The 24873-nt window shown below is 42.6% G+C and overlaps 2 protein-coding genes across 2 annotated transcripts; one reads left to right on the top strand and one right to left on the bottom strand.

Moving 5' to 3' along the window:
- Nucleotides 1-1837: 1837 nt before the first annotated feature.
- Nucleotides 1838-10248, bottom strand: Cep19 (centrosomal protein 19). The gene is made up of 4 exons (XM_021645117.2): nucleotides 9941-10248; nucleotides 6836-6913; nucleotides 5775-5971; nucleotides 1838-3027 (listed from the first exon to the last, which is right to left on the bottom strand). Exons 3-4 carry the CDS (start codon nucleotides 5902-5904, stop codon nucleotides 2666-2668), a joined length of 492 nt encoding a protein of 163 aa, XP_021500792.1. The 5' UTR covers nucleotides 5905-5971; nucleotides 6836-6913; nucleotides 9941-10248; the 3' UTR covers nucleotides 1838-2665.
- Nucleotides 10249-10761: 513 nt separating this feature from the next.
- On the top strand, nucleotides 10762-24642 carry Pigx (phosphatidylinositol glycan anchor biosynthesis class X). Its single transcript, XM_021645119.2, has 6 exons — nucleotides 10762-10932; nucleotides 12097-12160; nucleotides 16703-16844; nucleotides 20773-20986; nucleotides 23550-23650; nucleotides 24435-24642. The coding sequence occupies exons 2-6, from the start codon at nucleotides 12099-12101 to the stop codon at nucleotides 24576-24578; spliced, it is 663 nt and encodes a 220-aa protein (XP_021500794.1). The 5' UTR covers nucleotides 10762-10932; nucleotides 12097-12098; the 3' UTR covers nucleotides 24579-24642.
- The last annotated feature ends 231 nt before the right edge of the window (nucleotides 24643-24873 follow it).

The raw sequence follows: 24873 nt of genomic DNA, 5'->3' as shown, positions 1-24873 counted from the left end.
AGAACCTTTGTTGAAAACTAGATGGCTGTTGCTACATGGATCCTCTGTTCTCTTGCATTGCCTCACATGTCGATTTTGTTACTATGGCTCTGTAATGTAGTTTGAGAACACATACGACGCACCCGCCATTGCTCTTTCTTTTTTAGGATTGCATTAGTTCTTCAAAGCCTTTTGTGCTTTCATATAAATTTTAGTACTACTTCCCCCCCCATCACTTTAGTAAAGAATGTCACTAGAGTTTTGATAGGGATCACATTAAATCTTTAAAATCATTCTCAATAATACAAACATTTTTCAATTTTTAAAATTTTTTTCTAATTCATAAGCATGGGAAGTCTAATGTCCTCCTTTTCCCCTCAGTATTCATTATAGAGTTCTTTTACCTCCTTAGGGTATTCCTGGGCTTATTTGTTAATGCTTGTTAGTTTCATACCTGCATACAACGTGTTTGGAGCATCTCCACTGCTGCCTTCCCAACTCCGATTCCTCCCTGACACCTCCCCCCCAACCCCTTCCAACCTTAATGACTTCTTTTTGTATAACACACTGAGTCCAGCTAGTGCCAGCACTGGAACATGGGCAGTCTTCCAAGGACCACACTGCTCAAGAAAATGGAGTTTCCCTCCCCAGTGGCTGACAACTGCCAGTGGCTCCTCAACCAAGGGAAGGGTTTGATGTTTACGTGTTTCTTTTTAGGCATGTTTTCTTTTTCTGTTATTTGTATATAGAAAGGCTAGTGATTTGTAAGTGTTGGTTTTATATCCGGATACTTTGCTGACAGTGTTTTATCAGGTGTAAGGGGTTTCTGGTAAAGTCTTTAGGGTCTCTTCTTTAGGAATCTTTAGGTTTATGTTATAGGGACAAATTGACTTCTTTGTTTCCTTTCTGTCCTCATTAGATTTCTATTACTGTGAAAAATAACACCAAGACCAAAAGCAAGATGGGGAGGAAAGGGTTATTTCATCAGGTTATATTATATCCTTGAGGGAAATCAGAGCAGGAACTTGAGGCAGGAATCTGGAGGCAGGAACTGAAGCAGAGACCATGAAGTCATGCTGCTCGGCTTGCTACTCACAGCTTGTTTGTCTCTCTCTCTCTCTCTCTCTTTCCCTCTGGTTTTTTGAGATGGTTCCTCTGTGAAGCCTTGACTGTCCTGAAATTCACTCTGTAGACCAGGCTAGCCTCAAACTCAGAGGTCCTCCTGCCTGTGCCTCCTGAGTGCTGGGATCAAAGATGTGCTGGCCTTGAACTCAGGCCAGCATCCTACAGACATACGCAAACATTCATGCATACTGCTGCTCTATTCACCAAAGTAGGACATGCAACCAGCCTAGATACCCATCAATAGGTAAATCAGTAAAGGAATTGTACATACACACAATGCAATTTTATTTAACCATAAAGAAATGGAATCATGGTATTTACAGGAAACAGAGAGAAAAGGAAATCGTCATGCTAAACAAACTAAACCAGGTTCAGAAAGACAAATAGCACAGGTTCTCTCCTATGCATTTTTTTAATGTGTGTGTGTGTGTGTGTGTGACTAGAAAGGGCACTATGAAAGGAGAGGAAGAAACTTTAAGGGGGTACAGACAGTAATGGAACACATAGGACATGAAAGCAGAAAGGGGATGACTTGGGAAAAGGGGATCAGCCAGAGGAAGACTAGGGGATAGGGAAGGGGGTGACTAGGAACAGAGAAAATTGATGTGCATGTGAGAATGACATCATAGAGCACACTACTTTGTCTGCCAACTTACACAAACCTGCAGCACCCCAAACCCTGGCAAACAAAACACCCATTCGAAGGAAAGGAAAAAGGAAGAAGAAAAACCGGTAAGACTTAACACTTACATTCACAGCTTTATTCAATGAGTAATAGTTTCCTTGTAGAAAACATATGATTTCTATCAATCGGCTAACGTTTTAGTAAGAACAAACACACCTGCACACAGTGGCCTCGTTAGAGATTTCTGTACATCTAACCTCCTTTACAGGTCTGAACAGACAGTGCCTATAGCTCATTCATTGTGGGTGGACTTCCACTGTCCAAACCAGCCTTTCACAGGAAGTGGTTCTGGGTTTCAGAGTAATTTTAGAGTTCCTAATTGTGGGGGAATCGCCTGCATTTGTAGCTGTGAGGCATTTTGTAGGTGATCTTGTCTACCTCCGAGTTAAATATACATAGAGACATAATGAATACAGGTTAATTCCAATCTTGTCAAACTATAATCATTCACTTTTTCTCAAAATGTCCTGCTTCTCGTCTCTTTACTGCACCCTTCCCCCTTTGCTTCATCTAGATTTCATTCTAGATTTCTAGAAAAACATCTGTAGCAGTTTGGGACCAACCATGGGCCTCTTTCCACTGAGGAAGGGTCTTCCCTAGTCCAGTGACCTGGTTTCTGACCTTCTTCAGCTCTCATCAAAACTCTGGCTGTAATCTTTTTCCTGAGCAATATTATTAAAATATCTATCTACAAGTTTCTGAGTTACCCTCCCTTTGGATTGCCAGCTCCTTAAAGGCAGATTCCTATTCTGTTTTTCTGTGTTTCTCATAGGCCTACCTAGTACATGTAAGTCTCTTGGTTTTATATGTACATTAGTGTTGGCAGGTTTTCCCGAACCAATCTTTGTTCTCTGTGGAAACGTGGGTGGGTAGGTCTCAGAACTCATCGGCTGACTCTGCATCCCAGCTGCAGGACAGCAGCTGCTCCTCCTGAGGGAACTCAACTTCAACGTCATACACAAAACCGGGGTCGTCCTTTCTCTTCTGATTTTTCTCAAAAAGTTCATCCATGATGCTCTTCCTTTTGGCAAGCTCCTTGTCATCCAGCTTGTTCAGGTCTTCCTCGGGGTCAATGGTTGTTTGCCGCTGAATCTGTTCCTTCGTTTCTGCCAAGCTCTGCCCCTGTAAGTGACCTCGTAGAAAAGCGAACAGCTTCTCGAGCTGCTTCAGGGACACCTGTTCTAGGTAAGTCTTGTGCCGTGGATTATTCTTTAATTGTTCAGCAGCTCTGGTGCAGTCTAGGAGGGAGAAAAGGATATGGTGTATACAAATCACATCCATCACAAACTACTGCAAGGACTAAAATAGTCCAAAATCCTGAGGTCACGAGCTCCATGATAGCCAAGTGGTTAAAGGTGTTTGTGGCAGCCAAGCTATATAAAAGACTCTTGAGACTAGCCAAACAGACTAAAAGAACAGACTAGCCAAATAGCTGAAAAGAAACAAAAGCCAGTGGAGCTGCCTGAAAGAGGCTCAAACCAACTGCATCAACTGAAAAAGAAAAGACACTGTCCATCCTTTGAGCTGCCTGCAGGCTGTGCAGTGTGCTCCAGGCTCCCAGCTTTGTGAGCTGTCGCCTGTACTGGGGTGGGTCTTGGTGATGCAGCTGTCCTTGAGTCATTTCTGCTCCTGTAAGTGAGCTGTCACCCATGCCTGTAGGTGAGGCTCGTGAAGCTCGCTGGTATGCCAGACTGAACTTGGATGGTATCCACACTTTGGTCTGTCAAGGGCTCGCTCTCTGGGATAAATACACATGCATATTTGATGTCTCCTGAGGAGAAGTTTGTCACACAGCCCATGCATGCCTGTGATCCTATCATTTGGAAGAGCTCTCCTGCCTTAAACACAAAAAACCACAACAGGCTGGGTATAGTGGTGCGCGCTTCTAATTGCCTCTCATTCCAGCGTTCGAGAGGCCAAAGCAGAAAGATATTCATGAGTTCTGGCCAGCAAAGGTGACATAGAGAGATCCTGTCTCAAACAAAACAAAACAAAACAAAACAAAACAAAACAAAACACCAAAAGCTAAAGCCATTTTTTAAAAAAGATTTTATTTATTTGTATTTCATATGCATTTTGCCTGAATGTATGTGTGTGCACTGTGTGGGTGCAGTGCCAGCAGAGACCAGAAGAGGGTGTTAGGGTGTTGGATTCCCTGGAACTGGAGTTAGAAGATGGCTGTGAGACACCATGTGGGTGCTGGGCAGTGAACCCAGTTAAGAGCAACTCTTAACCCCCGAATCATCTCTCCAGCTCCCAAATAAAACATTTTAAACAAACAAACAAACAAACAAACCTAACTTTGGTGTGGAGAGAGAAGGATGTTTTTTTTTTTCCTTTCTTACTTTCTTAGCCTAAAATTACTTTGTAGAGATGTTAAAAACTTTCCAATGAATAAAGTATCTAAGGATAAAAAATAGCATGATTGTTATTTGTTTTAGAGACTATGTAGCCTTTGGTGGCCTAGAGCTTACTATGTAGACCAGGTTTGGCCTCAAACTCACAGAGATCCACCTGTCTTTGCCTCCTGCTGTTGGGACTAAAGGCATTCATTGCATGGCCAAAAAAAAAAAAAAAAAAAAGGCATAGTTTTTAAAAGGCAGCTGTGTGACACTAATAAAAATGTTATCTATAAGTAAAAAAAAAAAGGTGGAGAGAAGGAAATTTAGTATTATTAAACAGTAGTATATCTTTTAGCTCATATAACCATTCTAAAATATTAAACCACCAATTCTCTAACTGTTAAAAAGTATAGATTAGGAGACTTAGTTAGAGTGTCTATTGCTGTGCTAAAATGCCATGACCAAAAGCAGCTTGGGGAGGAAAGGGTTCATTTCATGTATAAGCTCCTCCCAGGGGAAGGGCTAAGCAGCAGCTCATTCAGCGCAGGACCCTGGAGGCAGGAGCTGTTGTCACAGAGGGATGCTGCTTTAGGGTTGCCCCTTATGGCTTGCTCAGCCTGCTCTCTTAATACCACCCAGGACCACTGGCCCGGGGGGGGGGGCACCTCCCACAGTGGGCTGGGCTCTCCCACATCAGTTATCATTCAAGAAGATTCACCCCAGGTCAGTTGGGGGCAATATCTCAGTTGACATTCCCCCTTCCTTCCTAAGTGACTCTAGCTTGTGTCAGGTCAACATAAAAACATCAGCACCAAAAGTTTATGAACAAAAAGTTTCACTGAGATCACACGCCAGTCCCTGACAAAGTCAGGATTTAAACCCAGGCTTGTTTTACTAGAAGAACATGTCATCCCATTACATCAAACTAAAATAGTATCTGTCTGTCTGTCTGTCTCCTTCCCTGCCTTCCTGTCCTTTTCCTGCTCAGTGTGGACTGGACCCAGGATCCTGCACATGCTACGTAAGTGCTTCACCACTGATCTACATCCCTCTCAACCTCTCTTTTTTTTTTTTTTAATTTTGAGACACAATATCATCTCAAGTTATTCAGACTAATTTTGAATTTGCAATTTTCCTACCTTAGCTTCCTAAATTGCTTGGATTACAGGTGTATGCCACCATAGTGGATGAAGTTACGTGACTTAAGAGTATTTAAGGGGCTGGAGAGATGGCTCAGCAGTTAAGAACACTGACTGTTCTTCCAGAGGACCTGGGTTCAAATCCCAGCACCCACATGGCAGCTCACAACTGTCTGTAACTCCAAGATCTGACACCTCATAAAGACATACATGCAGGCAAAACACCAATGCACATAAAGTAAAAATAAATAAAAGAAAATAAAAGAATATTTAGGGCAGGAGGCAAAGGCTGGAGAAGTGGCTCAATCACTAGGAGAACTTGCTGTTCTTGCAGGGTTCCCAAGTTCAGCTACCCAATCAGGCAACTCCCGGGCTTGTAACTACAGCTACAGGGAGGCCGATGCCCTCTTCTGGTCTGTGTAGATATCCACTCACATAGACACATACACAGAAATAAAAAATCTATTGAGAAAAAGACAGGAGGCAAGATAAAACAAGGGGTACCTGAGAACTTTGAAAAGTTTCGGACTGGCATGATGCGTTGGCGGCTCTTTCCCTCGTTTTCATTCTCATAAATTAAGATCATAGCTGGAGGCTGGAACCGAACTCCACATTTCTTGGCAATGCATTTCATTTTCACATATAATTCAGGGTAAACTGGAGCGACTCTGATACAAATGGGATGGCTGTACAACAATTCCCTGAAAAAGGACAAGCAAATTGAGGTATTGAACAAATCTTTCCCCTTCTCCTCAGCGGATCTGGCTGTAGACTGGCCCCAGATTTGTATGCTTAACTGAAGAGGTTTGAGATGTCGAGGGCTACGTGGGAAGTTGAGTTTGGCCTAGGTTAGCCTCAGTTCCTTGGATATCTGAGGGATGCAGGTCATTTGTACAGGAGCTAGGTAACACCATTCGGCCTGGACCCCTTACTGAGCTGCATTCTTACCAGAGATTACAAACACAAGAACTGACATGCTGGTCCACAGAATCATTTTCATTTTTCAGTTAAAGATTTTTCGTTCACCCTCTACCAATAGAACATATTATGGTCTTTTAAAACTTTTTCCTTTTTTGAGACAGTATCTCATGCAGTCCAGACTGGCCTTGAACTTGTTATGTATTGGAGGATGACCTTGAACTTCGGATCCTCCTGGCTCTACTTCCCCATTAGAATTTCAGGCATGTGTTACCAAGCTTGGTTTATTGGATGCTAGAAATGGAACCCAGGCTTCATGCATTCAAGGCAAGCACTCTAGTGGCTATGCTACATCCCCAGCACTTTTTTAAAAAAATAAACATTCTGAGAGGCCCACTAGACCATATCCACACACCTCCCCCCCTTGTACCTTCTGACTTTACTTACTTATTTTAGTTATTTTTGAGACAGGATTTCTCTGTGTATAACCTTGGTTGTCCTGGAACTTGCTTAGTAGACCAGGCTGGCTTTGAACTCACAGAGATCCTCCTGCCTCTGTCTCCCAAGTACTGGAAGTAAAGGATTGTGCCCCACTGCCTGCCTGCTTCCCCAATTCTTTTATTCATCAAGAGGTTATTTTTACTTACCATCTATTTTCCCTGTTAGTCTGTTTGCTCTAAGAAGGCAAGATGTGTGTCCATTTTCATTAAGCTCTTAGCACCTGTCTGGAATGTAATCAAAATAATACTTGTTTAATGCTATGTATTAGTAAAAACTAAGGTTTCTATATATTATCCTGGGACATTGGAGCAGGAGTTAATTGCTGTTATGCATTGTTAAATAATATTAAGTACTGTTAACTGTTACTAGAATTGTTAGCCTGTGTTGAGGCTTCTTTCTGTGAATGGTTAAGACCATGCAGGCAGCAGGTCCTTCTCTTACACCAGGCAGCCTGGAGTGGGGAACTTTAAGCCCTTTACTCGTGTAACTGGACAGACTCAGATTTCCTTCCTTCCTTTATTTCTACTTCTCTGAGGATGCTATAGAGCCATAGCTGAAGACTGCTATCCCGAGCCCCCCACCAGCTTGCACAGCCTTGGGAAGCAGCATGGTCTCAGTGAGTATTAGTGATCCTTCTGTTTTGACACAGGACAGAGGGACAGTAATCTGGTGGCTCCACAGCAGGTCACGGTGTTCATTTGCATGGACGGTTGTGCTTGCATCCATCTGGCCGCTCACTTCTGGAGTTGCCTGGGCTACCCCCTGTTTGTGCTGCTCCAGGCGTTGTTACTCGTTACATTACGAGGCAGGCTTGGCCTTTTCTTTCCAGCCTCTGATCTTTAGTATTAGCAGACCAGACTGGATATCAACACAAGGAAAACATGATAACATTGGCACACTGGTAGCGGCCTCCATTCTGGTGGTAGCAGCCGCAGCCCCAACAAGGCAATTGAAGGTTATGGAGAATAAGTAACCAATGCAGAAACACGGGAGTAGAGTCAGCGGAAGCTAAGAGACCTACGTGCTGAAGAGTTTCAGGAGGTTTCCAGGCCTTAAGGGCTTAGGGTTTTCACACTGCAGGCCCAACAACTATAATACTAGCCATTGTGGGGATGGACTGTCTCAACATTCAAGGCCGACAGGAACTGTAACTCCAGGAGATACTGTCTGCTGCTGCCAATCAGTGCTGCTGGAAGCTGAGCATCACTTAGCTGCCAAATGCTAAAGCAATAGCATCCAACCTGAGTACCAAGAGCCATATGTCTCAGGCTCCTAGGTCAGGACACTAAGTCCCTACCTCTCCGTGTTTGATATTATAATCATCTGGTCTATTATTTAAGCTCCCAGGCCTTGGATACTCAAGGGTCAGGGAACTATTTCTCCAACTCATGATGTCTATCCAGTTAGGGCAAAATGATTCCAGATAGCTGATGGTAACAACTGAAGTACCAATAGTTTAGAAGCACAGTTAAAAATAGCAGATCTGAACAGGCATGGTGCCTTATGCCTGTAATCTCAGAATTCAGTAGGGTTGCCCTGAGTTTAAGGACATCTGTTTGAGAATTCTGTTCCCTGCCTGTCAAAAAAAAAAAAAAAAAAAAAAAAAAGGGTAGATAAGATAGACAATCAGACTGTCCATAAACAAAACAGTAATGTTTACATGGCTTTTATTTCAGTTTATTTGTCCTATTTTTCCAGGTACAAGAAACACAGATATGCCAGATGTGGTGGCAATCCCAGCACTTGTGAGGCAGAGGCAGAGGCAGACAGATCTCTGTGAGTTCGAGGCTAGCCTGGTCTACTGTGTTCCAGGACAGCTAGGGCTACATACAGAGAAACCCTGTCTCAAAAAAAAAAAAAAAAAAAAAAAGAAAGAAAGAAAGAAAGAAAGAAGAAGAAGAGGAGGAGGACAAAGAGGAGTAGAAAAGAAAAAGAAATATAGATATTTAGCTAGGCGGTCGTGGCACACACCTTTAGTCCCAGCACTTGGGAGGCAGAGGCAGGAGGATCTCTGTTGAGTTTGAGGCAAGCCTGGTCAACAGAAGAGTGAGTTCCAGGAAAGCCAAGGCTATACACAAAGAAACTGTGTCTCAAAAGAAAAAAAAAAAAGAAACATATTTTCAGATTAATAGTTTCTGTTCTCTTTCCTTCTCTACCCTTAGTGGCAAAGTACATTCAATTATAAGAATTGCTCAAATGTGACTGTGATTTGCAAATTTTGGAACTTTTGAGCATAAGGTAATAATATCTTCATAAACCTAGTTTTGTTAGAGAACACCTATAGGCACATTGATTTTAAGAAATTAATAGTATTTATATTTGTTCATCATAGAAAAATAGGGACAGAAAAAGAGAAAATAAAATATTAACCTAACTTCTATTATTTTATTCCTAGCTATATGTATGTGTACATATATGAATATATATAAACTACAACTTGTTTTATAACATACATACGATTTCCTGAATTAAAATGCAAATTTTATGGTTGCTAAGTAGATTTGTCATATAGAAGCATAATCTGCAGCCCTACTGTTAGATGTGTGAATTTTTACTCCCATGAGGTTAGTCCTAAGAGTTGCTTCTCATATTGCTGTGTTCTGTATTTGATCCCAGTCAATGACCAGATGCTATTCCTAGTTCACCTCCTAAAGTGTGATGTTGGTAAACTTTCTAGAATATACTACTAAACGCACTATATGGTCTACAAACACAAGCAAATGGCCACACTTGTGAATAGAAGCAATAATAATGTAGGGTCTTGACCATAGAGTTTTTCTTTTAATTTATTATCATTATCATTATTATTGTTTCGAGAGAGGGTTTCTTTGTGTAGCCTTGGCTGTCCTGGAACTCACTCTGTAGACCAGGCTGGCCTAAACTCAGAGATCGACCTGCCTCTGCTTCCAGAGTGATGGGATTAAAGGTGTGCTCGACCAGCGCCCGGCTTTTTTTTTTTTTGGTTCATATTTCTCAATAGCGTGTTTGCAGTATTACACTCTTCCCGCCTTGAGACCTCATAGCTTTCCGATCTGCACCAGCACTCTAGGTAAGTTTGCTAAGACATTCCGCAGCTGGGAGGAATGACAGCACATTGACCTAACTGTGCCTGGACGGATATACTTTTCCTACCAGCGATAAGTGACTGTGTTCCCCACAGCACCTACGGGGGCACGGGGTTCCCTACTCTCGTCCTCATCGGTGCAAGGCGACCCTCTCTACCCTAGACACTTTGTACCCTCCCTTCTTACCCTAACATCCGTGAGAGAGTGGTTCTCATCCAACCGCATTGCATAGAGGAGCATTCAGTCGACTTTGAGGCGACAAGAAGCCTGACGCTGCAGGAGGCGGCGACAGCCATAGCCTGAAGGGGTAACCATGGCGTGAACTCAGAGAAAGGAGGAGCAGCCGGCATGCATCTGGCTACCGACAGGAGGCGGGCCTGAGCGCGGCGAGGGTGGTCCTAAGGCGGCTCGCCCGGTCCATAGGCCCGGCGGGGGTCCCAGCCCAGGATCGTTCCCAAGGCAACATCCCGGACACGCAGACTGCGCTTGCGCGGCCTCTCGCCCCGCCCAGGCTGGAACGACAGGGGGCGGGGCCGTGGGCGGGCCTCCTGGGTCCTAAGTCGCCCGCGCCGGGGGACGCGCGTTCCCAGTCACCGGGCGGGTGGCATCGCTGGGACTGGGACGGGTGAGAGAGAGCACGATCCAGGCGTGCTCAGACTGCTTCCGCGACCGCAGCTCGCCCCGCGCGCCCCTCCCGGGCGGCGGCGTTCCGGCGTCCTGGCTGCCGGCGCCGTGGCCCCGCTGCTCCTCTGGGCGGCCGGGCTGGTCGGCGGGCTCGCCGCGGGCTTACGCGACGCCCCCTTCGGCGCTGGTAAAGGGCTAGGGGCTGAGGGAGCGCGGGCGGGCGGGCGCGGGGCGGAGGTCAGCCACGGAGGCCGCGTGCGTGCGGCCCTCCCCTCCCTCCCTGTGACTTGGTGTTCCATCCCGGGCCCTGGAGCCAGGCTTTTGTCCTCCCGAGGCTGGACTGGCCACGCTGCGACTAAAGTACTAAACAAACTCAGCCGCGGAGCATCTTGGGATGCTTAGGGTAACCCTGAAGATGCTTTGTGCTGTGCGAGAGGTCATCGAGCCGTCCGCGTCCCGACAAGTGTGAGAATGCTCAAACAGCGTGCAGAGAAGGGGCGAGGTGGTGTCTGTCTGTCTGTCTCTCTCTCTCTCCCTCCCCTCACTCCAGAAAGGTAACCTTTGTACCAGTGTCCAGTTTGCGGAACCAATGACTTTTTTATCGTTAGGGTTGCTAGTAGGAATGTGTGTTAGAGGGTTGCTTACTAGGAGCAGGAGGCTTCACCGGGAAGCCTACGCCAGCTCCCGAAACCTGCATCTCTGGAGCTCACTGAGCAGCTTCCAGGCCGCCCGGCAACTCTTGTTTCCCTTTTACACTGTTGGTAGGACCCTCAAGAATCTCTCTCCCGGCATCACATGCTTTCTTCACATTACTGAGTAACAGGTTTATCATAATCATTCACACTGTTTTAATGTCCTTCCCACGCATTTCTAGCCAACCTTTTAGAGCGAGGTACCTGGCTACTGGATATTTAGTTATTCTTTTTGTTTTTGTTTCTTATTTATTTATTTATTTTTAAATATTTGAGACAGGGTCTCTCTGTGCTACCCTGGCTGTCCTGGAACTTGGAATGTAGACCAAGCTGAGTGGTGGGACCAACGGTGTGTACCGCCTTGCCAGTCTTGAATTTTTAGTCACTGAGTAATAGGTTCAGTGTCCAAAATATGCATAGAATATGAAGATTTCTGTCTATTCCAAGTTTGTAAATGAACTCCGAGTCTTCAAGTGCCTCTTGTTTTGCCCGCCCCCTTTTTCTTCTTTTTTTCCTCCCCTTTAAACTCTCCCAACATCTTCATAAGGCATACAATCACTTCATAAGGTATACAATCTTCCAGGATTTGTAGGTTTGGACATCAGAATACAGAAGTTGCCATTATGTATCTAACAGCGTTTGGTGAGCCAGGATGATGTCTTAGGATCATAGGAAAGAAGTCCTTCGAATATGGTAGCTGTGTTCTGACTGCTCCTACATGTCTTAAATTCCTAGGACAAACACAGAGATGACTGGGTGTAACTCAGTGACACAGCTAAAAGTGATGGGCTAAGATCTGAAACCAGACAAGCTAACTCCCATGGCAGTATACTCAACCTCAGTGTCGTATTTCTTGAAATAAATTTATATGTAGCTCAAACTACTTACATTTAGAATTTTTACCTTGGGCTGTTAGGCCGTTAGATCTTTCTAGGAGTAAAGCCTACTATAGTAGTTATTTTATAACTATTTAAGATTTCTTTTTTACTGTGCTTATTTTCATTTTTAACATCTTTATTTTTATAGGTATGAGGGCCACTTGTTCTGAAATTATTCTGAGGCAAGAATTTTTGAAAGATGGTTTCCACAGGTTAGTTGTTCATTGATTTGTACTTATATTAAAATACTGTCTCATAATTTACAGCAAGAAAAATGATAGTTGAAATATGGATAAACTGAACATTTCTTTCCATTTTTACTTGTTTCTTTTGAGATAAGGTCTCATTATAGTCCAGGCTGGCCTCGAAGCTGCTGTGTAGCTTAGGATAACTAAGCTACACAGTAACTCTTGGTTCTCCTGCTTATCCACCTAAGTGCTGGGATTATAGGTGTGTGCCACTAAGCTTGGCTTTCTACAGAGTAACAGATTTGCCATTTGTGAGTCACACTTGGAATGACAAAATGATTAAAATAACAGTGGAGAAAATGTTGCTTGCTGTGAATATATATGTATAACTTTTGCTTAATTTACTTTTTTTTTTCCTTGAGACAAAATATTGATGTGTAGCTCAAGTTGGCTTACAACTCATGTGGATCCTCCTTCCAGCTGCTGAGATTACAGCTGCGTGCTATGATTCCTGGCTTATTCTCCATTTATTTATTTATTTATCTATCTATTTATTTATTTATTATGTATACAATATCTGCATGTATGCCTTCACATCAGAAGAGGGCACCAGATCTCGTTATAGATGGTTGTGAGCCACCATGTGGTTGCTGGGAATTGAACTCAGGATCTCTGGGAGAGCAGCCAGTGCTCTTAACCTTTAAGCCGTCTCTCCAGCCCCCTTGCTTTTATTTTTATTATTAGTTATCTTGCCTTTTAAAAAGACTACTTCTCAACATCTTAATAATATTCCTAGTACATAAGGGACTCTTTTTAAAAGTAATTTATTTAATTTTACTTTATGTGCATTGGTATAAGGGTATCAGATCACTTGGAATTGAAGTTGCAGACTGGAGTTGAAAGCTGCCATGTGGTTGCTGGGATTTGAACCCAGGTCCTTTAGAAGAGCGGACAGTACCCTTAACCTCTCAGCCATCTCTCCAGCCCCCAAGGATCCTTAAATTAAGAAGTAAAAGAGAAGCCTGGTTGTGGTGGTGCACACCTTTAGTCCCAAACTCTGAAGGCAGAGGCAAGTGGATCTTGAGTTTAAGGCTAGCCAGGTCTACAGAGTGAGTTCCAAGACAGGCAGGAAACACACAGAAACCCTGTCTTGAAAAAGCAAAAAAGAAATGACTTCTTATCATTTTGCCTTTTTTGCTGCTGGATGACTAATTCCTTTCTCTTCTGGCTTTTTTTTTTTTTTAATAAGATTGTTTTTATTTATATGTATACGGTGTTCTGCCTGCATGTGTGCCTACTTGCCAGAAGAGGGCACCAGATCTCATTACAGATAGTTGCGAGCCACCATGCGGTTGCTGGGAATTGAGCTCAGGACCTTTGGAAGAACAGCCAGTACTCCTAACCTCTGAGCCATCCCTCCAGCCCTCTTCTAGCTTATTCTTGTTTTGTTCTCTATACTGATGCTCTTTTGCTTTGATGGCCTTTGTCTTCATGACTGTAACATGCTTTGGTGTGGTTTTGTTTCTGTTAACCCTGCTTGAGGTTCGTTGAGCTTCTTGGATTTATGGGATCATAGTTCTCATGAAGTCTGGACAGTTTTTGGTCATATGGCTTTATTTATTTACTTATTTTATTTTTTGTATCTTTCCCGTTGCCATTTAAGTAGTTACTAGATTGTGTGCTAGTATTTCAAGTTTGCTGCTTCAGTTCCTTCTTCTCTGCCAGTCTTTTTCTTTTTGTTGATATTTCTTCTTTTTATGCTTCAGTTTTTATACTTTTCTATTGCTGTCTCCAAGTCATTAGTTTCTTTCATTATTCAGTCCTTAATTGCTTTCAGTTACTCATTTTATTTTACGTACATCTTTTGAAGTTACAGTCAAGTCTGTAAAAATCAAAAACAAACTCTTGGGCAGTGAAACGGCTCAGTGGGTAAAAGTGCTTGCCCCAGGACTAACATGGCGGAAGGGGAGAATGAACGACTCCCATGGGTTGTCCTCTGACCTCCAAGTGTGAGCCATGCCAAGTACACGCCCACACATGCATACACACACACAAATAATTATTAAAAAACACTTCCCTTTCCCGTGTAAAGTTTTGCTTATCTTTAAGTCGTGGACATATTAACTTTAAATCTTTGGACATATTAGGTACCTGTATGTGTGTATGTATGTATGTATGTGTGTGTGTACCATGTGCATGCTTGGTACTCCACATGGCTTGCAGTTTGCTATCTTGTACAGCTGCCTGGGGCTGGCACCACTCACAGTGGGCTGGACCCTCTCACATCAGTTATCAGGTAAGGAAACTCTTCGACAGACTTACCTGCAGGCCAGTCTGATGTAGGCATTTTCTCATTTGAAATTTCCTTCTGCTCAACTTATATTAAGTTGACATAAACAAACAAACAAAAACAAAACTACCCTAAGCAACCGAAGACACCACACCTGATAGTGTAGCGGCTTTCTTGCTGACTAGGTCTAAAAGTAGATATCCCATGACGAGACAGAAAACAGAAAGTCCATGCCAGCCTCTTTCTGTTGACTGGTGTTCTTCTGGTTGTTGCTCATATTTTCTTGGCTGTTTACATGTTCAATAGCATGTGGTTAAATGCATGTGATTAAATGCTGCCCCTGTCAGAGCTTTGTTATTTGTAGATTTTGTTTCTTCTATTAAAGACTTGGGCTCTTCCTATTGTCATTTACGTTTTTATTTACCAGCTTGATCCTATAAAATTTTGTTTGTTTAGTTATAAAGTTATAGTGATCTTCACTTTGAGGCTAATTTATCTAAGTTTTTTTAATCTGTTTGAGGTCTGTGCCTAATGTTTCTATTTTATGGTTTGATTGGACAGGACTCAAATGCTTTCTAATGGTGCATGAAATTTAGGTCTGTTTTACTTTTCAGCTTCTTGATCACTGTTTTCAGTCTTCTGGACTTATGTCTTATTTACACTTATCTGAGTACTCAGCAAAAATTAAAGGAGTTTCTATTTGGATTGATTATTTATTTATTTATTTATTTATTTATTTATTTATTTATAATATTAGCTCCTTTCTGGACTTAGTTCTGTGACTTCCAGCTGCTCTGGTCTTTTGCTGTTTCCTTAAGCAAATGCACCTTGCTGTGCTTGGATCCCTTCTGCACTGTAGTCCAGAATTTGCCTCTGGACAAAATGCTGGGATCATTATACATCTTATTTCATATCATTGTTTTGAGATAAAGTCTCAACAAATAGCCTAGGCTGGCTTTAAACTTTCAGAGATCCTTCTGCATTGGCCTGAGTGCTGAGATTATATGTGTTTACTTTCCTCTCCTGGTTTATAACCTATTTAAAACTAATATTTAGAGAAGACGTATTTTAGCCAGCATGGTAGTGCATGCCGTTAATCCCAGCACTCGGGAGGCAGAGGCAGGTGGATCTCTTTGAGTTCAAGGCCAGCCTGGTCCACAGAGTGAGTTCTAGTGTAGCCAGGGCTACACTGAGAAATCCTGTCTTGGGGAGGGGGGAATATATATATTATAAACTTATAATATATATACATTATAAGTTTATAATAATATATAATATATTATTATAAGTATATATAATTATAATTATATAATAATATATACATTATAAACTTATAAATTTATACATTTATATTTATAAATTTATATTTATATACATTATAAACTTATTAAAATTTATAAATTTATATTTATATACATTATAAACTTATAAATTTATATATATATAAATTTATACATATATATGTGTGTGTATGTGTGTATTCCTGTGGGTATGTGTATACAAGTGCAGGTATTTTTACCTCATGTACAAGTTTGTGTGGGTGTATATGTGCCTGTGGGTATGTTTATGTGACTTCAGGTGTGTATACCTATAGGTATGTGTACATACCCGTGAGCATGTTTACATTAAATTCAGGTGTATGTGCCTATGGATATGTGTATGTTAACACAGCTGTGTGTGTACCTGTGGGAATGTGTATATGAGTACAGGTATGTGTGTGCCTTTAGGCATGTGTGTATGAGTGCAGGTGTGTATGTGTGGGTATGTGTATGTGAGTGCAGGTACCTGAACAGAAGTGTCTGATCCCTTGGAGCTAGAGTTACAGGCTGTGGGAGCCCGGGTGCTGAAACGGAACACAGGTCCTCTGTAAGAGCAGCACTCATGTAACCTAAGTTAATTTTTGTAGATGTTTATGAAATAATCAGTCTTTTTCTATATAGATAACCAGTGTTCGTACCATTGGTGAAAGACACATGGCTTTTCCCATCAAATCATATTGGTTCATTTTTGTAAATATTTATATATGTGTGGCTACTTTTGGATTTTATTCCTTTCCATTCATCTTCATCAGTTTTCACACCAGTGCTGTGCAATGTCTCATGACATAAATTATAAAATATTTAATCAGTGATCTCTTGTGCTGTATTTCATTTGACATGATAATCTACTTTTGGAAAATGAATTTGAAATATAGTGTCTATGCTATTATGAATGTAATGTTTATTTTATTTAATAACTGAAGGAAGAGATTTACTTTAAATGTCCTTGTCTTACAGAGACCTTTTAATAAAAGTGAAATTTGGAGAGAGCATTGAGAACTTACAAACCTGCCGGCTCTTAATTAAACATTCCATTCCATCAGGACTTTTTGTGGATCCATATGAGTTGGCTTCATTACAAGAGAAAAACATAACAGAGGTACAGCCATTGGGGAATTTTAAAAGAGAAGTGGATGTAGGGATGCTGGGATTGGGATTAAAATAGTTTAAATTTTGTTAAAGTTTTTAAAGTATTTGTTTGCAATGGCACAGACATAGTCTTCAACAAAGTAGTGACGTCAGGATTAAGCCAGTTACCCTGAGGCAGTCAAATGCTTGTCAGTGGCATAGTTCGAAGGTTAGTGACTGAGAAACTTCTGTATACATGTGTGTGTCTCTGCCTCTGAGGAGATTGAGGCTTAATAGTTTCCACCTTGTTAATATTAAAGACGCGCTGGCCTTTTGCCTGCCTTTTTAGTGTGCATGCACCTGTGTGTGCCTGTGTGAGTCCACAGCTTGACACAGGGTCTGTCTTAGTTACTTTCCTATTGCTGTCATAGAACACCATGACCAAGACAACTCACAAAAGAAAGTTAAATTGGTGTTTCGGTTCCAGAGTCTGTGTCAGGCTACTGGAGCAGTGGCTGAGAGCTCATCTATAAGCAGGGGGCAGAGTGCACACTGGGGTTTGTGGAACCTAAAAGCCCATCTGTCCTGCCCCCACACCACTTCCTTCAACGGGGCCACACCTTCCTAATCCTTCCCAAACAGCCACCAAGCTTTCAAACATCCGAGCTTAGGAGGGCCGTTCAGACTGCCGCACTGAACCTGGAGCTGACCAGAATCCACCTGTCCTCCCCTCCCGTCCCTCACCAGCTCCAAAGGTACAGACATGCAGGAATGTGTCTGGCTCTTATGTGGGTTCTAGAAATTGGAACCCAGGTCTGCAAGTGTGCTCACTGAGCACTTTACACATTCAGCCATCTTCCAGTCCTCAAGTATTTGGGGACTAATAATGTATTTCTAAGGGAAAGAAGAAATAATGAATGAAAAGTGAAAACACTCTCACAATTAGTAGGTTGCTGCTTAGACTACTTAAAAACAAAGTCACAACACTAAATGACTATGTAAGAAAGAAGATGCCAATTAAATAATTAAGGGTCTGGAGCGAAGGCTCAGTGGGTGAAAACACTTGCCATAGAAGCATGAGGACCTGAGTTCAAGTCCCCACAACTCATGTAAAATCCAGTTGCTGAGGAGCAGTGTCTGTAATCCCGCTGCTTCTGCGGGGAGAAGAGAAGCAGAGGGAGGAGGAGTGAAGGTGAGCCCCAGAAGCTGTCAAGACCGCGAGGCTGCCATAGTGGTGTTTCAAGTAAGTTGGAAGACAAGGCCTGACACCTCAGATTGTTCTCTTGATGCCCCCCCCCAAAAAAAGGGAAAAGAAATAAAGATATGATATCAGTATACACAGTGTATCCCTGGCTGGCCCGGAACTCTATCGACTAGGCTAGCTTCTAACTCACAGAGATCTACCTGCCTCTGCCTCTGCCTCCTGAGTGTTGGGGCTAAAGGCATGTGTTATTGTGCCTGGCTATGGCTGCGTTCTGATACATGAAACTGTAGTAGAATAGCGAAACAGAATTACTGCAGCATCATGAGCAAGAACAACTGGTGCTATAGGCCAGTACATAAAATTTCTCCTGAGGAAATTAAGTACCCTTCTAACAGTAGATAGAGAGAGCTTTAAAGTAATGAGCTCCCTTGTGGCCATTAAGGTATTGAAGTAGTGGCTGAGATACTCTTTCTTGAGACAGTGGTTTAACGTGGTCACTTTTGAGTTCTCTTAATGATTCGTAAGTCTGTATATAAGCCTGACCTTGGCTAGTGGGTTCTCATTCCTGTGGGTAAGAAAGAAAGAAAATGTGGGAAGCATATGGGGCTTGCTGTCACAGCCACATAGCAAAATTGCACTGCTTGCTGTGACAGTGCTAATTAATGCTAATTGATGCTTTCTCTGGGCTGTATAGAGTGCTAAGAGAAGGGAGCCGTGAGTGAGTATGTGCGTGTATCCACATACATGTGTGTATCACATGAATATGCTAAATAAATACATTATAACTTTGGATTGTTCTTGCTTATGATAGCTGCAATAATTCTGTTCCCCATTATACCACAGATTTTCAGATATTAGAATGCAGCCATAGCCAGCTGTGGTAACACATGCCTTTAGCCCAACACTCAGGAGTTAGAGACAGCATACATGTGAATTAGAAGCCAGCCAAGTCTACATAGAATTCTACTGTGTATACAGATTTCCAATACAACAATTCTCTGTGCCTCTGTGTTATTACTTTTAGTGTGGAATACATACCTTTTTTTTTTTTTTTGAGTCACAGCTAGTGTGAGTTGACCCACACTCTGTAGCCCAGGCTAACTTTGAACTTGCAGTAATCTTGTCTCAGCTTCTTAAGTGCTGGGATTATAGACGTGTGTCACCATGCTTGGCTAAGGATATTTATTTTTAAATGGCTCTAAACACATTTTTGTTTGTTTGTTTGGGTGGTCTTGGTTTTTGAGACAGGGTCTGACTATGTAGCACTGGCTGGCTTGGAACTCACTATGTAGACCAGACTCCTAGAACTCCACCTGCCCCTACCCTCCCAGGTGCTGAGGTTAGAGTTGAACACTGCCGTGCTGGACTCTTACCACATTTTAAAAAAACACATAATTTTTAATTTTATCTGCTAAAGCTTTGTTTAGTTTTTAATTGTGTGTGTGTGTGTGTGTGTGTGTGTGTGTGTGTGTGTGTGTGGTGTGGATATATGTATGTATCTGTGGGTGCCTGTGGAGGCCAGAAGAGGCCTGGGGTTACAGGCACTTGTGAGCTGACCCACATGAGCACTGTGAACCAAGCTCAGGTGCGCTGTAAGAGCTATTAAACACCAAGCCATCTCTCTGGCCGCTGCTTTGTTTAGGGTTGTGTGCAGGTGTGTATTCCACGGCACACAGGGAGACGTCGGAAGACAACTTTCATATTTTTATGTATGTGTCTGTGTGAGTGTGTGCACTTGTGGTAGGGTCCGCAGAGCCAAGAAGAGGGTATCAGATCTTTTGGAACTAGAGCTCACAGACACTCATGAGTGTCCAGCACGGATGATGGGACTCAAACGGTGGTCTACAAGATAAGAGAAGCGTGTGCCCTTAACCACCGGGCCAGCTCCTCAGTCCAGTGGGAAGCTGTCTGGAGTCAGCAGTCTCCTTGCACACTATAGTTCAGAGGTCGAAGCTGGGTAGTCAGACTTGCTTGGCCAGTCCTCTTATCCAGGGGACCATCTTTCGGAGATTTTTTTTTTTTTTTTTAATGTAATTTGCTGTTTGGGAATGATGGTGCATATCTGTAATTTTAGCACTTGGAAGGGTGAGACAGGAGAATTGCCAAGTTTAAGGCCACCCTGAGGTGCAGAGTAATTTCAGATCCAGCCTTAGCTAAACAGTGAGACACTCTAGATATTGTGTGTGTGTATGTGAGAGAGAGAGAGACAGAGATGAGGGAGGGCAGAGAGAGGCAAAGAGAGAGAGAAAGACAGAGACAAAGAGAGTACAATTTGTTGGAAGTGGTTAAATCTGTTAAGAGGTAGATCTCTTGCCTAGAGTGTCTAAAGCCCTGGTTTTGAGCCCCAACACCTCAAAAATAAAATTATTTTTCACATTTCCATTTATACCCACTCTAGAAAGTTGCTGACCTTTGCTCGGCTTCCTGCCTGCGGTACTCTGTCTTAACTCACTACCATCTTACTTCACCAGAGAACAGGAAATGGCAGGATGATACCAGTCATCTTAATCTAACACAAGTTGACAGTTTTGTCAACAGTTGTTCCCTACTGTACTTTTATTATCCGTAGATCGTATCCTGTGTTTTCTATATACAGTTGAGGGTGAAAAGGGTTGGAAACAGCCGATAGCGGGAGCACATTTGATACTCCTGCCTATCTGTACAGCAGTCTTCGGGTTTTACTTTCTGTCTCTTTTTCTTATTTTTTTTTCATTCATAATTTCTTCTTTATTAACACTTGCTTTTTCTTCAACAGGCAGTGATGGTATCAGAAAGTTTTAATATAGAAGCCCCCAACTATTTGTCCAAAGAATCTGAAGTCCTCATTTATGCCCGGCAAGATGCACAGTGCATTGATTGCTTCCAAGCCCTTTTGCCTGTGCACTACCGCTATCACCGGCCGCACAGGAAAGATGGAGACACCCTTATCGTGGTCAACAACCCTGACTTACTGATGTACTGTGACCAAGGTAAGGGGTGCACACCGCCTGAGGGTTGCAAGTAAGAATAAAGGTGTGGGGCTGGAGAGATGGCTCAGAGGTTAAGAGCACTGGCTGTTCTTCCAGAGGTCCTGAGTTCAATTCCCAGCAACCACATGGTGGCTCAAACCATCTATAATGAGATCTGATGCCCTCTTCTGACCTGTAGGCATACATGTATAAATAATAAATAAATAATTAAAAAAAATCCACAAGAATTAAAAAAAAAAAAAAAAAAAAGAATAAAGGTGTGGCAGCAAGCTTTCGCCAAGGACAGGAACGGCAAACCTGTCTTCCTTTGTAAACTTTTCTGTTATAATACTAAGCTCACACAGAAAAACCACATACACATGACTTAGGGAATTCTTGTAAGGTGGAGGCCTATAAGTGCCACGTAGGTCAGAAAATAAAACTTCACAGGCCTGTAAGGCGGCTCAGCAGGTAAGGCACTTGCTTGCTAGAGCCTGACCACCTGCATGCATGATCCCCAAGACCTGCATGATAGCAGAGACCAAGTCCTAAAAATGTCCTCTGCACATGTACACACACACACACACACACACACACACACACACACACACACACGATGTCTGTCTGTCTATCTATCTATCTATCTATCTATCTATCATCTATCTATCTACCTACTTACCTACCTACCTATCTGTATTTCAGATCAGGTTTCTCTGTGTAACAGTCCTCTCTTTCGTTGGAAGCTCTTTTGAAAGGCACATTGACCTGAAAGTTTCTTACTGTTCCGGCTTTTCTGAATGTACTCTTGTAACTCTTATTTTCTGGAATTAGCCGGTGACTCCAGAGATGTGATCAGATTCATTCATGTCTGGTTCCTTTGGCAAGAGTGTAAGTAATATGTTCTTTTATGAGTAGACATGTAATATCTGGTCATTTCTCTTAACAGGGGAAAGGAATGAGATAGGATCTTTCTGTGTAGGCCACTGTTGCCTTAAACTTGCTTTGTAGTTTACAGCCCAGTCTTGACAATCTTGATCATCTTGTCCCAGACTCCTGAGTGGTGAGATTGTTATACTCTGGTGTCTCCTTTTTAGAGCCGTCTGCCTCTCCTTTGCTGCTTTCTGTTCTGTTTTAGATTTATTTTATGTATGAATGTTTGCCTGCATGTATGTATATGCACCATGTAACCTGGTTAGTTGTGAGCTACCATATGCGTGCTGGGAACCAAACCTGGGTCCTTTGTAAAAAGAGCAAAGGTTCTTTTTTTGTTTGGTTGGTTTTACAAGACAGGGTTTCTCTGTATAGCTCTGGCTGTCCTGGCTGTCCTAGAACTGAGCAGATGTTCTTAACTGCAGAGTCCAGTCCCTGTTTTCTGTTTTTACAATGGCTCACAGGGTTTTGAGGTTTTAGTGCTTTGTTTCCTCTATCCTGTGCTGTTTTTGTGGGGTACTTGTTCCATTGGTTGCAGACTTCGTTCATGAGCTCTGGGGCTCACTCTCCAGTTCTGCTTTTATGTGGAGAATTGGGCAAATTACAAAGCTATTCTTGCTGGACTTGGTGGTGCATACCTCTAATCCTAGTACTCTAGTGGCTGGGAGAGAAGGGTCAAGAGTTTGAAGTCATTTGGACTGTATGGTGAGGCCCTGTCTCAAAATATACAAGGAGAGAGGGGAAAAAAAGCCAGGTGTATGGACACCTGTAAAACTTGGGATGGAGGAGGGATCAGGAGTTGACAGCTATCCTTGGCTAAGTAGTGAGTTCAAGGCCAATTTAGGCTACATGAAATTGTTGTCAAACAACAAAATAAAACTGAAAGTACTGTTCTTTGATAATTTCTTCATAGTGCCTCAGAATCGAGGCCTTTTCTTTAATTTAAGAAGCTGTTTCAGGTTTTAATTCTTCCTAGTCTCCAAACGTGGGCTTACTTGCAAATGCTAACAGTGATGTTGCTAGTAACTAGTAGGAGGGACTTTTTAATCTTATCTTGTCTCTTTTATTCCTTTCCTGATAGGAACGTTAAAGGCTATTTCACGGTATTCACTTTCTTTAAGCCATGTTTTCTGTTCCTGTTAATGACACCATTATTTATCCTAAGTAAACTTTGAGGAAGTGTTTCTCCTGAGAGAACACAGAATTCTGATACTCTTTGTTTTGATCTGAGTGCTTTTCATGGCAATGTTTGATATGGAAATTTCCCAGCTGTGTACTGAAGATGTGTTCCCTTTTCTGAATATAATTCAGACACTTCAGAACATGTTTTTGAAACAATAGGCCTTTTTTTTTTCCCCTCTGAAATGATGCTTCCAAAAAAGATAACATTTTTAATGGAATTTGTTCACAAACAATGTTTTGATTCTGTGATCCCCACTGCAGTTTCGTGACTCTTAGGTATCTACGTAAGAAAGGCCCCCAGGGCACCAGCCTGGGATAGATGGATCCTAAGCCATCTACACTGTGCGTTGAAATGTTTGTATTCTCGTATTCCAGCACAGATGATTCCCGGTGAAATGCAAGACAAGCTATAGCCTTGAATCAAAATACAAGCTTTCTTACGTCTTCCCCCCCCCCTTTTTTTTTTCCTCAGAGTTCCCAATTTTCAGATGCTGGGCTCAGTCAGAAATAGCAGCTCCCTGTGCTTTGAAGAGTGAGGAGACCTGCCAATGGAGGAACATGCAGTATCAACCAGTAAGCTGCTTTGTGCTGCTTCCAAATAGCCGAATTTCAAGGCCCGTCTGCTGTCTTTAAAGGGCTAGCATGCATTCTAATACAGAACATGTTGGCTGTGTTTATTCACTTTGTATCCCAGCCATAGCCCCCTCTCTCACTCCCTCCTAATCCCACCCTCCCTCCCTCATCTCCTCCCTACCCCTCTCTAAGTCCACTGATAGGGGAGGTCCTCCTCCCTTTCCATCTGACCGTAGCTTATCAGGTCTCTTCGGGACTGGCTGCAATGTCCTCCTCTGTGTGCTACCAAGGCTGCTCCTCCCTCAGGAGTGAGGAGGTCAAAGAGCCAGCCATTGAGTTCATGTCAGAGACAGTCAAAGAACCAAATCGATGTTTCCGCCTGGTTTCAAACCGGGGACCCCTTGTGTGTTAGGCAAGCATGATAACCACTACACTCTGGAAACACCTTATCTTTTAAATTTTCTTCATAACCTAATGAATCTAGTCAGTGCTGTCCATGTGCACATGGCCGTGTGGCTGTCCACAGGGGCATAAGCAAAGTTCTAGTGACCATGTCCCCAAAGGAGAGTATAAGGAAAGCAGCCATCAACTACCTATGGCTCCTGGATCAGAAGTGTGCATTCACAGCTGTCTTGTACATCTTCTGACTCCTACATTCTTTCTGCCCCTCTTGTGAGACATTTCTAGAGCCTTGACTGGTGGGAGCTTGGTGTAGATGACCCATCCATAGTTGAGCACTGAAGTTATTAAATGTCTCTAATTTTCTGTTCCCCTCTCTCCACAGATACTTAAGAATTTGACCCTACAAGTGCCAGTGGGGCTCACTATACATACGTCTTTAGTGTGCTCTGTGACTCTGCTCATTACGATCCTGTGTTCCACTTTGATCCTTGTAGCTGTTTTCAAATATGGCCATTTTTCCCTGTAAGTTTTATGCAGTTAAATGTTTCCTATGAACCTAATAAATGAGCCCTATTCATTTGTGACAAGAAGTGTTCTTTTCAGACTTAACTGTTTGTCTTCCCTATGGTTAAAGTTGTGTTTGCCAGCCAGATTGCTGTCAGTTCATGGGCAGCCTGGTGGACATTGTGAGACCCTGTCCAAAAAAACAAACAATGAAAATATTAGGTTTCCCAGAAGAAATTTTGGGTCATTGTCAGGTAATTGCAAACTTTAGTGTTCTGTTATATAACCTCCAAGTGCTCTGGTGTCTAGTAGAGTTG

Source organism: Meriones unguiculatus, chromosome 17, assembly GCF_030254825.1.
Source record: "Meriones unguiculatus strain TT.TT164.6M chromosome 17, Bangor_MerUng_6.1, whole genome shotgun sequence".
Lineage (NCBI taxonomy): Eukaryota > Metazoa > Chordata > Mammalia > Rodentia > Muridae > Meriones > Meriones unguiculatus.
This window is presented reverse-complemented; position numbering and strand designations above follow the sequence as displayed.

What these genes read in the sequence shown, in the direction of transcription:
- Cep19 (XM_021645117.2), bottom strand. Translation starts at nt 5,904, where the DNA reads ATGAAATGCATTGCCAAGAAATGTGGAGTTCGGTTCCAGCCTCCAGCT. An exon ending in AAACTTTTCAAAGTTCTCAG is followed by an intron (nt 3,028 to 5,774) that starts GTACCCCTTGTT and finishes TCTCCCTCCTAG; the next exon opens with ACTGCACCAGAGCTGCTGAA.
- Pigx (XM_021645119.2), top strand. Translation starts at nt 12,099, where the DNA reads ATGAGGGCCACTTGTTCTGAAATTATTCTGAGGCAAGAATTTTTGAAA. An exon ending in AAGAGAAAAACATAACAGAG is followed by an intron (nt 16,845 to 20,772) that starts GTACAGCCATTG and finishes TTTCTTCAACAG; the next exon opens with GCAGTGATGGTATCAGAAAG. An exon ending in ACTGATGTACTGTGACCAAG is followed by an intron (nt 20,987 to 23,549) that starts GTAAGGGGTGCA and finishes TTTTTTCCTCAG; the next exon opens with AGTTCCCAATTTTCAGATGC.